The sequence below is a fragment of the Oncorhynchus mykiss genome, chromosome 23 (assembly GCF_013265735.2).
Source record: "Oncorhynchus mykiss isolate Arlee chromosome 23, USDA_OmykA_1.1, whole genome shotgun sequence".
Taxonomy (NCBI): domain Eukaryota; kingdom Metazoa; phylum Chordata; class Actinopteri; order Salmoniformes; family Salmonidae; genus Oncorhynchus; species Oncorhynchus mykiss.
In genome coordinates, this window is record NC_048587.1 from 22,900,621 (window position 1) to 22,916,973 (window position 16,353).

At 44.9% G+C, this 16,353-nt stretch overlaps 1 protein-coding gene across 11 annotated transcripts in view; it reads right to left on the bottom strand.

Moving 5' to 3' along the window:
- Nucleotides 1-16,353, bottom strand: part of LOC110503091 (regulating synaptic membrane exocytosis protein 1) — a 70,506-nt gene that overhangs the window by 20,834 nt on the left and 33,319 nt on the right. For 7 of the 11 annotated variants that reach the window (XM_036959939.1, XM_036959938.1, XM_036959937.1 and 4 more), the window contains exons 6-18: nucleotides 16,193-16,353; nucleotides 15,715-15,837; nucleotides 14,289-14,329; nucleotides 13,932-14,042; nucleotides 13,531-13,630; nucleotides 13,295-13,418; nucleotides 11,881-11,927; nucleotides 11,398-11,519; nucleotides 11,255-11,275; nucleotides 10,957-11,087; nucleotides 8,941-9,112; nucleotides 8,676-8,829; nucleotides 214-382 (exon numbers count right to left, since the gene is read on the bottom strand). The exon at nucleotides 16,193-16,353 is cut by the window's right edge and continues 537 nt beyond it. In XM_036959939.1, coding sequence (XP_036815834.1) covers nucleotides 214-382; nucleotides 8,676-8,829; nucleotides 8,941-9,112; nucleotides 10,957-11,087; nucleotides 11,255-11,275; nucleotides 11,398-11,519; nucleotides 11,881-11,927; nucleotides 13,295-13,418; nucleotides 13,531-13,630; nucleotides 13,932-14,042; nucleotides 14,289-14,329; nucleotides 15,715-15,837; nucleotides 16,193-16,353 — 1,476 coding nt within the window. The other 4 variants (XM_036959934.1, XM_036959936.1, XM_036959940.1 and 1 more) reach the window with 4 other exon arrangements.

The window sequence follows — 16,353 nt, forward strand, 5'->3', positions numbered from 1 at the left end:
TGGGGGGGGGGGGGGGGAATAGAGAAAAAGCCTTTTAGCTGTGGTAACAGTGTATGTGTTAGCTGTGTTGCCAGTGACAGTAAGAGCAATATTGGCAGCATTACTTATTCTGGGTCACAAAGGCCGAAACACAAACTTGTCCCTGAAGTTCTCTCCTCAACCCGCTCTCTTCATCAACACCCCATCTCCCCCTGTCCTTTCCACTCCCCTCACCTCTGGGTGGGGACGTTGGTGGGTCGTGATCGGCCCCTGCCCTGTTCCTCTCTGTGAGGGGAGACAGATCGAGAGCGATGCTGGGGTGTCCTCTGCTGCTCCGGCACCTCCAGAGTGGTGGCGTGGGGAACCCTCTGCTGCCTCTCCCTCTCCCGCGAGCCTCTTTCGGCTGTTACACAACACACACACAGCCACAGGGGGAGAGAAGCATTGTTCATAAAAGCAAAACATACATACTGTACTGTCCCAAGCTGGCACAATTTTAGCCCTCAGCTCTAATATGACAATACTGATACAAACTACTCATTCCAGTTGAACCCAAGGATACACCGTGTTCCTGCTTTAATAAACAACCTCCTCCTGTGAGCTTATAATGTTCAGCTTGCATAAAGAAGTAATGACCTGCCTGATCCCGAAACAGTGAAAATCTCGCTGCAATCACACTGCAAATAACTAAGGACAATGTGAGTGTTTTATTTGTCATCTTTAAAGGAGAGGAATGCTTCATTAAAGCTGAGAGTGGGTCCCTTTAATCTCCGATTTGCTTTTCTACCAAGAAAAGTAATGAGAGGTTAGTGGCGGTATCAATTTCTTTCTATCTTCCTCTCTCTCGCTCTCTTTTTTTCTCTCTGTCTTTCACACACACACATATATGCCCACACGCACACACCCACAACCACAGACAATACGGCAGTGAAGTTTCCTGAGTGTTCTGACAACAACAGAACAACATGTTAGTGGTAGAATGTCGATGGAATGTCTCTCTTAGTAAGAAGACAGCATTCCCATGCCTCCACCCACCTTTAGACACAACTGGAAGATGGCGATGTGGCGGATAGCTATGACCTCCTGACCAATTCTGCTATTTTGTGTGTTTTTTTTGTTTTTTTTTGCTATGAAGTTCACTTTTTTGGTTCATAATATTTCTGCCATCATTTCCTATGACCGAAAACAGCTTCTGGATATCAGAACAGTGACCAGGCCCTAATCCCCGGGACTCGAAAGAGGAAGAGACGGTGCAAGAGAGGCAAAACGGGCGAGCTCCCTGACAAGACTAAGACAGAGGTTAAATAAACCGCCTCCACCCTCTGTTCTATTGGCAAACGTACAGTCACTGGAGAACAAAATGGACGAGCTCCGTTTGAGACTATCTTATCAACAGGACCTGAAGAACTGTAATATCCTATGTTTCTTGGTGTCGTGGCTGAACAAGGACAATATACATCTAGCGTTTTTTTCCTATGCATCGTCAAGGCAGCTGGTGGAGGATCTCCAAGGTTTTTCCTTACTTAGAATACCTAATGATATGCTGCAGACCATATTACAGTATTTACCAAGAGAATTTTAATCTATATTTTTTTTGTAACTGTCTATGTGTAACAGTATAACTTTAGACCGTCCCCTCGCGCGAACCAGGGAACCTCTGCACACATCAACAACAGTCACCCTTGAAGCATCGTTACCCATCGCTCCACAAAAGCCGCGGCCCTTGCAGATCAAGGGGAACTACTACTTCAAGGTCTCAGAGCAAGTGACATCACCGATTGAAACGCTATTTAGCGCGCACCACCGCTAACTAAGCCAGCCGTTTCACATCCGTTACACTCACCCCCCTTTTGACCTTCCTCCTTTTCCGCAGCAACCAGTGATCCGGGTCAACAGCATCAATGTAACAGTATAACTTTAGACCGTCCCCTCGCCCATACCCGGGCGCGAACCAGGGGCCCTCTGCACACATCAACAACTGACACCCACAAAGCATTGTTACCCATCGCTCCACAAAAGCCGCGGCCCTTGCAGAGCAAGGGGAACTACTACTTCAAGGTCTCAGAGCAAGTGACGTCACCGATTGAAACGCTATTTAGCGCGCACCGCTAACTAAGCTAGCCGTTTCACATCCGTTACATATGTACCATCACAAACCGATGCTGGCACTAAGACCACACTCAACAAGCTGTATAGGGCCGTAAGCAAACTAGACAATGCACATCCAGAGGAGGCGCTCCTAGTGGCCGGTGATTTCAATGAATGCAGGGAAACTGAAATCCGTTTTACGAAATTTTTACAAGCATGTCATCTGTGCGACTAGAGGTGAAAAAAACTCTAGATCACCTTTACTCCACACACAGAAAGACATACAAAGCTCTCCCTCGCCCAACATTTGGCAAATCTGACCATAACTCTATCCTCCTGATTCCTGCTTACAAGCAAAAACTCAAACAGGAAGTACCATTTATACACTCAACAATCGGAATTGGTCCGATGAAGAGGATGCTAAGCTACACGACTATCCTTTTGATAGCACAGACTGGAATATTTTTTTTGTTCAACCTTTATTTAACTAGGCAAGTCAGTTAAGAACAAATTCTTATTTACAATGACGGCCTACCCCTGCCAAACCCGGGCCAATTGTGCGCCGCCCTATGGGACTCACAATCACAGCCAGATGTGATGCTGCCTGGATTCAAAACAGGGACTGCAGTGATGCCTCTTGCACTGAGATGCAGTGCCTTAGACCGCTGCGACACTAGGGAGCCCGAAAATATGTTCCTGGATTCATCCAATAACTTTTTGGAGGAGTTTACCACATCAGTCACCGGCTTCATTAATAAGTGCATCAATGTTGTTGTCCCCACAGTGACCTTACGTACATATCCCAACCAGAAGTCATGGATTGCAGGCAACATCCGCACTGAGCTAAAGGCTAGAGCTGCCGATTTCAAGGTGCGGGACACTAATCCGGACGCTTATAAGAAATACCGCTATGACCTCTGATGAGCCATAAAACAGTCAAAACTTTGGTCAATGCAGGGTTTGCCAATTATCACAGATAATAAATGGAAACCAATCGGCGAGCTGCCCAGTGACGTGATCATACCAGATTAGTTAAATTCCTTCTATGCTGGCTTCAAAGCAAGCAAAACTGAACGATGCATGAGAGCACCAGCTGTTCCGGATGACTGTGTGATCTCGCTTTCCATGGCCAAAGTGAGTAAGACATTTAAACAGGTTAACATTCAAAAGGTTGCGGGGCAAGACGGATTACTAGGATTCGTACTCAGAGCATGCGCTGACTAGCTGGCGAGTGTCTTCACTGAGTGTCTTCAACCTCTCCCTGACCCACTCCGTAATACCTACATGTTTCAAGCCGACCACCATAGTCCCTGTATCCAAGAATGCCAAGGTAACCTGTCTACATGACTATCGCGCTGTGGCACTAAAATGTTTTGCCATGAAGTGCTTTGAAAGACTGGTCATGGTTCAAATCAACACCATCATCCCATACACCCTTGATTGACCCACTCCAATTCGCATACCGCCCCAACAAGTCCACAGATGATGTAATCTCTATTTCACACCACACTGCCCTCTCCCACCAGGAAAAGAGCAACACCTACGTGAAAATCTGTTCATTGACTACAGCTCAGCATTCAACACCCTAGTGCCCTCCAAGCTCATCACTAAGCTCAGGACCCTGGGACACGAGACAGCCTATAGGGAGCAGGTCAGCGACCTGGCAGTGTGGTGCCAGGACAGCAACCTCTCCCTCATCGTCAGCAAGACAAAGCAGCTGATTGTGGACTACAGGATATGGAGGGTTGAGCAAGGCCCCATCCACATCGACGAGGATGTAGTGGAGCAGGGCTGAGAGCTTCACGTTCCTCGGTGTCCACATCACTAAGGAATCACCATGGACCGTCCGCACATACCAACACAGTCATGAAGAAGGCACGACAATGTCTCTTCCCCCTCAGGAGGCTGAAAAGATTTGTCATTGGCCCACAGATCCTCAAAACACTCTACAGCTGCACCATTGAGAGCATCTTGACTGGCTGCATCACGGCTTGGTATGGCAACTGCCTGGCATCTGACCACAAGGGGTTACAGAGGATAGTGTGTACTCCCCAGGACATCACTGGGGCCAAGTCTGAACCAAGTCTGGAACCAACAGCACCCTGAACAGCTTCTACCCCCAAGCCATAAAATTGCCAAATAGTTAGTTAAATAGTTAACCGATAGCTACGCGGAAAATCTGCATTGAGCTTTTTTGCACTCTTTTGAACTCTTTTGACTCATCTACTGTTTATTTTCTATCATGTTGCCTAGTCACTTTATCCCTACCGATATGTTTCATATCTACCTCAATTACCTCGTACCCCTGCATATCAGCTCGGTACTGGTACCCTGTTTATATAGCCAAGTTACCATTATTCCTTGTGTTATTGTTATCACTTCCGGCGCGTGTTATCACTTCTGGCGCCGACAGAGATGGCCACCTCGCTTCGCGTTCCTAGGAAACTATGCAGTTTTTTTTTTTTTTACGTGTTATTTCTTACATTGGTACCCCAGGTCATCTTAGGTTTCATTACATACAGTCGGGAAGAACTACTGAATATAAGAGCAACATCAACTCACCATCAGTACGACCAGGAATATGACTTTCCCGAAGCGGATCCTGTGTTCTGCCTTTCACCCAGGACAACGGAATGGATCCCAGCCTGCGACCCAAAACAAAGACGTTGTAAAAGAGGGAAACGAAGCGGTCTTCTGGTCAGGCTCCGGAGACGGTCACATCGCGCACCACTCCCTAGCATACTTCTCGCCAATGTCCAGTCTCTTGACAACAAGGTTGATGAAATCCGAGCAAGGGTAGCATTCCAGAGGGACATCAGAGACTGTAACGTTCTTTGCTTCACGGAAACATGGCTCACTCGAGAGACGCTAACGGAATCGGTGCAGCCAGCTGGTTTCTTCACGCATCGCACAGACAGAAACAAACATCTTTCTGATAAGAAGAGGGGCGGGGGCATATGCCTTATGGTTAACGAGACGTGGTGTGGTCACAACAACATACAGGAACTCAAGTCCTTCTGTTGACCTGTTTTTGAATTCCTCACAATCAAATGTCGACCGCATTATCTACCAAGGGAATTCTCTTCAATTATAATCACAGCCGTATATATTCCCCCCCAAGCAGACACATTGATGGCTCTGAAGAACTTTATTTGACTCTTTGCAAACTGGAGACCACATATCCTGAGGCTGCATTCATTGTAGCTGGGGATTTTAACAAGGCTAATCTGAAAATAAGACTCCCTAAATTGTATCAGCATATCGATTGCGCAACCAGGGCTGGTAAAACCTTGGATCATTGCTATTCTAACTTCTGCGATGCATATAAGCCCCCCCCCCCCCCCTCCTTTCGGGAAAAGCTGACCACAACTCAATTTTGTTGCTCCCTGCCTACAGACAGAAGCTAAAACAAGAAGCTCCCGCGCTCAGGTCTGTTCAACGGCTGGTCCGACCAATCTGATTCCACACTCCAAGACTGCTTCCATCACGTGGACTGGGATATGTTCCGCACTGCGTCCAACAACAACATTGACGAATATGCTGATTCGGTGAGCGAGTTCATTACAATGTGCATTGAAGATGTCGTTCCCATAGCAATGATTAAAACATTCCCAAACCAGAAAACGTGGACTGATGGCAGCATTCACGTGAAACTGAAAGCACGAACCACTGCTTTTAACCAGGGCAAGGTGACCGGAAACATGACTGAAGACAAACAGTGTAGCTATTCCCTCCGCAAGGCAATCAAACAAGCTAAGCGTCAGTATAGAGACATAGTAGAGTCACAATTCAACGGCTCAGACACAAGAGGTATGTGGTAGGGTCTACAGTCAATCACGGATTACAAAAAGAAAACCAGCCCCGTCACGGACCAGGATGTCTTGCTCCCAGGCAGACTAAATAACTTTTTTGCCCGCTTTGAGGACAATACAGTGCCACTGACACGGCCCGCAACCAAAACATGCGGACTCTCCTTCACTGCAGCCGAGGTGAGTAAAACATTTAAACGTGTTAACCCTCGCAAGGCTGCAGGCCCAGACGGCATCCCCAGCTGCACCCTCAGAGCATGCGCAGACCAGCTGGCTGGTGTGTTTACGGACATATTCAATCAATCCTTATCCCAGTCTGCTGTTCCCACATGCTTCAAGAGGGCCACCATTGTTCCTGTTCCGAAGAAAGCTAAGGTAACTGAGCTAAACGACTACTGCCCCGTAGCACTCAATTCCGTCATCATGAAGTGCTTTGAGAGACTAGTCAAGGACCATATCACCATATCACCACCATATCACCCTACCTGACACCCTAGGCCCACTCCAATTTGCTTACTGCCCAAATAGGTCCACAGACGATGCAATCTCAACCACACTGCACACTGCCCTAACCCATCTGGACAAGAGGAATACCTATGTGAGAATGCTGTTCATCGACTACAGCTCAGCATTTAACACCATAGTACCCTCCAAACTTGTCATCACCCCGCCCTGTGCAACTGGGTACTGGACTTCCTGACGGGCCGCCCCCAGGTGGTGAGGGTAGGTAACAACATCTCCACCCCGCTGATCCTCAACACTGGGGCCCCACAAGGGTGCGTTCTGAGTCCTCTCCTGTACTCCCTGTTCCCCCACAACTGCGTGGCCATGCACGCCTCCAACTCAATCATCAAGTTTGCGGACGACACTACAGTGGTAGGCTTGATTACCAACAACAACGAGATGGCCTACAGGGAGGAGGTGAGGGCCCTCAGAGTGTGGTGTCAGGAAAATAACCTCACACTCAACGTCAACAAAACAAAGGAGATGATTGTGGACTTCAGGAAACAGCAGAGGGAGCACCCCCCTATCCACATCGATGGGACAGTAGTGGAGAGGGTAGTAAGTTTTAAGTACCTCGGCGTACACATCACAGACAAACTGAATTGGTCCACCCACACAGACAGCATCGTGAAGAAGGCGCAGCAGCACCTCTTCAACCTCAGGAGGCTGAAGAAATTTGGCTTTTCACCAAAAGCACTCACAAACTTCTACAGGTGCACAATCGAGAGCATCCTGTCGGGCTGTATCACCGCCTGGTACGACAACTGCTCCGCCCACAACCGTAAGGCTCTCCAGAGGGTAGTGAGGTCTGCACAACGCATCACCGGGGGCAAACTACCTGCCCTCCAGGACACCTACACCACCCAATGTCACAGGAAGGCCATAAAGATCATCAAGGACAACAACCACCCGAGCCACTGCCTGTTCATCCCGCTATCACCCAGAAGGTGAGGTCAGTACAGGTGCATCAAAGCAGGGGCCGAGAGACTGAAAAACAGCTTCTATCTCAAGGCCATCAGACTGTTAAACAGCCACCACTAACATTGAGTGGCTGCTGCCAACACACTGACTCAACTCCAGCCATTTTAATAATGGGAATTGATGGGAATTGATTTAAAATATATCACTAGTCACTTTAAACAATGCTACTTAATATAATGTTTACATACCCTACATTATTCATCTCATATGTATATACTGTACTCTATATCATCTACTGCATCTTTATGTAATACATGTATCACTAGCCACTTTAAACTATGCCACTTTATTTACATACCCTACATTACTCATCTCATATGTATATACTGTACTCGATACCATCTACTGCATCTTGCCTATGCCGTTCTGTACCATCACTCATTCATATCTTTATGTACATATTCTTTACCGCTTTACACTTGTGTGTTTAAGGTAGTAGTTTTGGAATTGTTAGGTTAGATTACTCGTTGGTTATTACTGGATTGTCGGAACTAGAAGCACAAGCATTTCGCTACACTCGCATTAACATCTGCTAACCATGTGTATGTGACAAATACATTTGATTTGATTTGATTTATTTTTCTCTCTGCATTGTTGGGAACGGCCCATAAGTAGGCATTTCACTGTTAGTCTACACCTGTTGTTTACAAGGCATTTGTCAAATACATTTGATTTGATTATACTCAGGCCCTGTAACGAGCTGAGAACCAGCACAATGGTGGATGTCACATAAATACACACGTTCATATACAGAAGGAATGCAGTAAGCAGACCACATTGATAGAGACATGTATGCTGACAGACATGAAGACACACACACACACCCACACAAGCACAAACTACATTTATATACACACTGTAATATCTCAAACTCACACACACACACACACACACACACACACACACACACACACACACACACACACACACACACACACACACACACACACACACACACACATACACACACACACAGACCACATACATATGTAGGATCTTAATTTGACCTATATTGTCAAATAATCCTGCAGCAACAGGATTTGTACATTTAGTCCATGATGTTACAAAATCGGTAGTTAGGCTACTAGTTGGCAAAAAGTAGGCTACATGAAAAGTGCAATATTGTTAAAATGTAACCCTGTGTTAGTGTGGGTTTTCAGTGAATTTAGGTAAATCACAAAGCTTATCTGCATTTCCTGTGGTGCAGGAATATTCTCAGCAACAAGAGTGTGATCAAATTAAGATTCTACATCTGTACAATACAAAGAAATATATTGTGAAGACACATCGCACATAGACCTGTCTGTGACTTACGCTGCAGCTTCTTGCTGGGTGTGTCGGTGTCGGGGTGTCTGCGGGGCATGTAGGGCGATGGCCGAGGCAGAGGGATGGAAGACACGTCGTGGGTTTGCAGATTGTACCAATGAGGCTTATCATCCAATGGGGCTGTCTCGAGCTCTATCAGGATCTTAACGTAACCAATATTAGCACAGTCAAACACAAGGCCAATGAAAGCAATTCATCAGCTTCAATGTTTGCCTGAGTGTCTGTATCTGTGTGTATGTAAGTGTGTGTGTACCTCGCCCATGAACATGCTATCCTCGTCAGGTAGGCGAGGCTGGTCCCACACGGTCAGCTCTAGCATGTGTTGGCGGAAGTCTCTGCGGTGGACGTGGGAGTACACAAACGTCTGGTTCCACATGGGCTCTCCGCTCTTCTTCACTGTCTTAGTCCTCCTCTTGCTCTTGTCACTGAGTGCGCGCACACACAAACACACAAACACAGACAGACAGACAGACAGACAGACAGACAGACAGACAGACAGACAGACAGACAGACAGACAGACAGACAGACAGACAGACAGACAGACAGACAGACAGAGGAGTTAACATATTTGTTTGTTTTTCTATGTGGTAGTCTGTAACTGATACAGTTGAAGTCGGAAGTTGACATACACTTAGGTTGGAGTCATTAAAACTCGTTTTTCAACCTCTCCACAAATTTATTGTTAAAAGAGGTTTTTAACAAACTATAGTTTAGGCAAGTTGGTTAGGACATCTACTTTGTGCATGACACAAGTCATTTTACCAACAATTGTTACAGACAGATTATTTCACTTATAATTCACTGTATCACAATTCCAGTGGGTCAGAAGTTTACATATACTAAGTTGACTATGCCTTTAAACAGCTTGGTAAATTCCAGAAAATTATGTCATGGCTTTAGAAACTTCTGATAGGCTAATTGACATAATTTGAGTCAGTTAGAGGTGTACCTGTGGATGTATTTCAAGGCCTACCTTCAAACTCAGTGCCTCTTTGCTTGACATCATGGGAAAATCAAAAGAAATCAGCCAAGACCTAAGAAAAAAAACTGTAGACCTCCACAAGTCTGGTTCATCCTTGAGAGCAATTTCAAAATACCTGAAGGTACCACGTTCATCTGTACAAACAATAGTACGCAAGTATAAACACCATGGGACCACGCAGCCGTCATACCGCTCAGGAAGGAAAAGCGTTCTGTCTCCTAGAGATGAACGTACTTTGGTGTGAAAAGTGCAAATCAATCCCAGAACAACAGCAATGGACCTTGTGAAGATGCTGGAGGAAACAGGTACAAAAGTATCTATATCCACAGTAAAACGAGTCCTATATTGATATAACCTGAAAGGCCGCTCAGCAAGGATGCAGCCACTGCTCCAAAACCAACATAAAAAAGCCAGACCACGGTTTGCAACTGCACATGGGGACAAAGATCGTACTTTTCGGAGAAATCTCCTCTGCTCTGATGAAACAAAAATAGAACTGTTTGGCCATAATGACCATCATTATGTTTGGAGGAAAAAGGGGAGGCTTGCAAGCCGAAGAACACCATCCCAACTGTGAAGCACAGGGTGGCAGTATCATCTTGTGGGGGTGCTTTGCTGCAGGAGGGACTGGTGCACTTCACAAAATAGATGGCATCATGAGGGTGGAAAATTATGTGGATATATTGAAGCAAAATCTCAAGACATCAGGAAGTTAAAGCTTGGTTGCAAATGGGTCTTCCAAATAGACATTGACCTCAAGCATACTTCCAAAGTTGTGGCAAAATGGCTTAAGGACAACAAAGTCAAGGTATTGGAGTGGCCATCAAAAAGCCCTGACCTCAATCCTATAGAAAATTTGTGGGCAGAACTGAAAAAGGGTGAGCGAGCAAGGAGGCCTACAAACCTGACTCAGTTACACCAGCTCTGTCAGGAGGAATGGGCCAAAATTTCACCCAACTTATTGTGGGAAGCTTGTGGAAGGCTACTCGAAACATTTGACCCAAGTTAAACAATTTAAAGGCAATGCTACCAAATACTAATTGAGTGTATGTAAACTTCTGACCCACTGAGAATGTGATGAAATAAATAAAATCTGAACTAAATCCTCTCTACTACTATTCTGGCATTTCACATTCTTAAAATAAGTGGTGATCCTAACTGACCTAACTAAGACAGAACATTTTTACTAGGATTAAATGTCAGGAATTGTGAAAAACTGAGTTTAAATGTATTTGGATAAGGTGTATGTAAACTTCCTACTTCAACTGTATACTACGATGACGTACCTGCGATCCGGCAGGAAGTACATTTTGACATAGGGGTTTCTAGGTCGCCCATCCGGTCGGGGAGGCAGCTCTGTTGCCTGGACCACGTTCACTATTAGCTGGTGTCCCACCTTATCATACCACAGCTTCACCTGCACACAGACACACAGAGACACACCCCAGCATGATCACTAGGAGCCAACAACCCATCTTAAATGATATTACGTGGGCTACAAACTATATACAGTAGAAATACAAGACAACCCCAAATGTCTGCACTCATGATACATGACATGACAATCCTTTGGTATTGACTTACTGAAAGTTGTCCGGGCAATATCTGAAAACACGCACATAAACACACACAAAATGGAAATGATCACTATGAGCCAGATTACTATCACATACATATCATATACCAATGCATAATAATCCCACATATGTCTGTTGGTGTGTACTCACTGTGAGCTGTCCAGGCATTAGCTGTGGGTCTCTTAGTGCACTGGGGCTGGTGGGGGACATGACTGATATAGATGGCTGCTCCATCTTCTGGGACTCAAATGAACTGGAACCTGCTGTGAGGGCAGAAATAAGACAAGACACATCTCACCCAGTTAAACCCCTAACAACTAGGGTCAAAAAGAAAGAGCGAGAGAGAGTTGACAGAGAGAGAGACAGAGAGAGGAAAAGCAAAGAGAGAGAGAGAGACAGAGACAGAGGGAGAGAGAGAGAATGAGAGAGAGAGAGAAGGAGAGAGAGAAGGGGAGAGAGAGAGAGAGAAAGAAAGAAAGAAAGAAAGAAAGAAAGAAAGAAAGAAAGAAAGAAAGAAAGAAAGAAAGAAAGAAAGAAAGAAAGAAAGAAAGAAAGAAAGAAAGAAAGAAAGAAAGAGGAAAAGCAAAGAGAGAGAGAAACCGACAGAGAAGCGAGAACAGATGAAATACCTACTAGATTCTAGTGGAGGGTGGGATGTGTCTGGGATTCTTGGGATATCACTGGAATCAATCAGAGACATTTCAGTTAAAGTCACACTAACATCTGATAGTACAGGATAACACAAGTATTCAAAGACTATTATTTAGTGTTGTCTTGACTGTTGGTAGGTAAAAACAGGAGGGAAGAGTAGGATCAACATAGAAAGAGTTGGATCAATATAGAAAGACTAGGATCAATATAGAAAGAGTAAGATAAATATAAAAATAATTGAATCAACATAGAAAAAGTAGGATCAACATAGAAAGAGTAGGATCAATATAGAAAGAGTAGAATCAATATAGAAAGAGTAGAATCAATATAGAAAGAGTAGAATCAATATAGAAAGAGTAGGATCAATATAGAAAGAGTAGGATCAATATAGAAAGAGTAGAATCAATATAGAAAGAGTAGAATCAATATAGAAAGAGTAGGATCAATATAGAAAGAGTAGGATCAACATAGAAACATTTTTACAACCAATAATCCCTTATTGCAGTCTACTAATTTAGGCATTCGTCAGCTCTATGGTCACAGGGTGGGGGAGGATGAGGATGCTTGTGTAAATTTGTGTGTAAGGAGAGGGGGTCTTAATACTGTAGCTTTACTTACTGATAGGCTTTATACAACCTTTGTAAGTGTTTGGAAATACATATTTTTTTTACAAAGGAGCAAGACAAGTCAGGTCAGAATCAAACAACTGTTCAAAATTATAACCAAATGTATGTACAGTCTGTGATCGGAGTGAGTAAAGAGTGACACCCAATTAAAACGAGGCCAATTCTGTTTCACCCCCTTCTCCTCGTGTGTAAACTCGTTCATTCGCCCTTAAGAAATTAAAAGCACTGCATTGATGTTTGAATTTCAACCCACTGGGCAAAAGCAGGTTGAATCAACGTTGTTTCCACATCACTTCAACCCAGAAAAATGGTGACGTTGGGATCAACCAGTTTTTTTTCATCAATGTGGAAAACTGATTGTATTTGACAAAGAGTCATCAACGTTTCACCCAACTTTGAACCTAAATCCAATGACAGGGTGAATTTGTTTTTGTTATTTCACATTGTATTCACGTTAGTTGACAACTCAACAAAATGTAAATCAAAACTAGACGTTGAACTTACATCTGTGCCCATGTGGGCACCCTATTCCATACACCAGTCCATTCCTTTTAAATATATGAGGAAAATTATGAATGTACAATTTGGAGAGAAAGGTGGGAAATTAAATTGGGCAATGGGCTAACCTAAGCATGATCTCACCAGTGCCAAAGACAGACACAGAAGACACTTGAAACCAAGCGTCACAGAGTTGCTGCCCTAATCATAGTGCATCTATTAAGGTTCGGTGTCTTTTCCTCAAAGGTAAGAGTCTCTTATTCCTGACTTACCCAATGGGCCGGGACACCACTAGTTCCACTTGGGGTTCTGCTTGGGAATTGAGAATGATATTGTAAACTTCTTTCTGGGTTGCTCCTGGCAACATCTTGCCATTCCACTGCAGAACCTCATCCCCTGAAAATACACAATGTCATTCTTCAAAACCGACACACACATACAAACATATTTACACACACATACACACACACACTGTATGTACACACACATACACACACACTTTGCATACCTGCTCGTAGGTGTCCCACGACGTCGGCCAGACTGCCCTTCTTGACTACAGTGATGAAAGCTCCCAGTCTGCCCGCCTCTGTGACCCTTCCCCCAACCACCTGAAGACATTCATGTGCACATACACATACACACAGTCAAGTAAAACAATGGCCAAACTTAAGACACGCACGCACACACACGCACGCACGCACACACACACACACACACACACACACACACACACACACACACACACACACACACACACACACACACACACACACACACACACACACACACATACACACACACACACACACACACACACACACACACACACACACACACACACACACACACACACACACACACACACCACAGTCTAAACAAAGTGTGATCGTGTCTGGTATGATCTCTAACCTTCAGCCCCAGCAGTGCCCCGGCCTCTTTAGGCATAACGCTCCTCTTGCTCAGGGTGATTCGGCCGATTAGATGGTCACCCTCTTTCGATGGCTGCCATGTCACCGGATGCTGTGAACAATATACTGATTCAACCTAACAGCCTGGGAGCAACCACATTATACCTAACCCACTCGCTCTGTCTCTGTTCCTCTCTCACTCTCTCTCTCTCTCGATCGACAAGCACACACTATATAGAAATTCACACACACTTACAAACATAGACAGACACAAACACTCACTCAATCACACTCACTCACTCACTCACTCACTCACTCACTCACTCAAATAGATACAAAAAAATAATCAGTCACTTACATGCCACACAGTGGGGTCCAGCGGGTAGCACTCCCAGTCCCCTACACGAGAAATGAGATCAACTCAACCAGTAGAAGTAGATGGAAGGAGACACACACACACACACACACACACACACACACACACACACACGGAGAAAGACAGAGCCAGGAGTTGCAGCAAGTAAAGAGAAGGTGTATACACAGCACATACCAGCTCAGCTGCCACTATACACAGCTGAGCCAGATCTGGACCTTCGTTAGATGATTGAATATTTTGTTTCGAGACATGACACTTTAGCAGAATCACCCAGGGCTTGACCCCATACTCCTCTTAGTGATTGGGAAAGAAAAAGAGTCTCCATGTGATGCATGTTTGTTGAGCTCTTCGTGAATATTGAGCAAACTTTCACTAGGACGTCTGGTTAAGGGAAATCAATTAACAGCCTTACTGCCATTGTCCTTACGTACATTGTGACGCACCTACGAACTGAAAGTATGTGCACACGCACTCAGAGAAAGATTTGAATGCCTGAACACTCCTTCTGTGCTCAACCCATCTCGGACCGAGCTAAAAAAGGAAACATGGCTCGCTACTGCGCTGCTGTGTTTAGAACTAGTTTTGACAAATCCCCTCTTCTTCTCTCATATGATCGATTAGTCATTAGAGAGCTTCGTCTGGTTTCAATCCAGGTTGGCATGTGGAACAAATGGCATTAAATCAAAGTGGACTGAAGCCCATTCGAAACAGTACTGGGTTTACAATAGTATCTACTTTCTTCTGCTCGCAAATGTGATGTATCTAGGTGAGCTGTATGTAGCCTAAACATAACAGGCTCTGACTATAGTTAGAACTGTAGGACATGGTTAGAGCTAACATAAATAGCTAGGACATAGTTAGGTACAGTGGCATGGTTCGCTTCAAACTAAAAGTACATGGCTATGATATGGTAAGACCTGAAGTAAAGAGATAGGACATGGTTAGCATTTGCAGTAACATAGCTGAGACATGACGACGTTATAGAAGCATCCAGCCTAGTGTTTGTTCCCATGGCTCCAGGGCTGCAGCCTGTGTCCTAGCTCTGTCACGCAGGGTCACATGGGGGTAGGACAGGGTCAACCTATCCTGCCCGCCTGGGACTCTATCCCCTCAGGCCAAGCCATGGCCAGAATATCATCCACACACAAGCGCACGCACACTACTGCACACACATACAAACACTCAATGCAGTCACACACGCACACACTCAACAACCAAAACACATCCACAGAGTAACTTAACTAAATGTGTTTGATCACGTAAAAAACAAGCTGAGCTCAAGTACACCCTATGTCACAATATATTACATTATATACAGTACAAGAACATCTCCACATTTAGAGCTCATTAATCAAATGCCACTATCTCTCATTGAATAATATCATAAGCACCTCCTATGATTACTTACCTGTGATAAAGTAGATGCAACCTCGAGTTTGGATTGTTACAATGAAGAGAGCAGACAGAGGCTGAGCAGCTCTCGCTAGCCGGTACTTTTTACAATCACTTCCCATGTGTGAGTGTGTTAAAACTGCGGTGAGCACACACACACACACACACACACACACACACACACACACACACACACACACACACACACACACACACACACACACACACACACAATGAGTGAGCGCTTATTTAAAATTGTGCTCAGCATGTCTTGAAAACAATCTTACCACACTCTCTTACCTCTTTCACTGCAGTGTGGGATGCATACAGTATTGGTAAGCTCTTTCACAGTATGGGATAAAGCTGGCCCTAGAAGCTGATCTGAAGTCAGGGGTTGTGTCTCTTCCTTGATATTTTATGGTTACGATTTGGGGAGTGTACGCTGAAACTAGATCTGTGTCTATGGGAAACTTTTACACTGGAGCCTGTCTCACCTCTCTCACTGACACTCTCGATCTCTGCGTCCTCACAACTGCTGTACTCTGGCGTGGTACCTCCCTCTTCCTCTGAGCTGCTGACTGATGTCTGTCTCTTCCCGGCACCGCCACGTTTTGACTTGTAGGGCCGTGGCGGTGGCGGCCGCAGAGACTCTGAC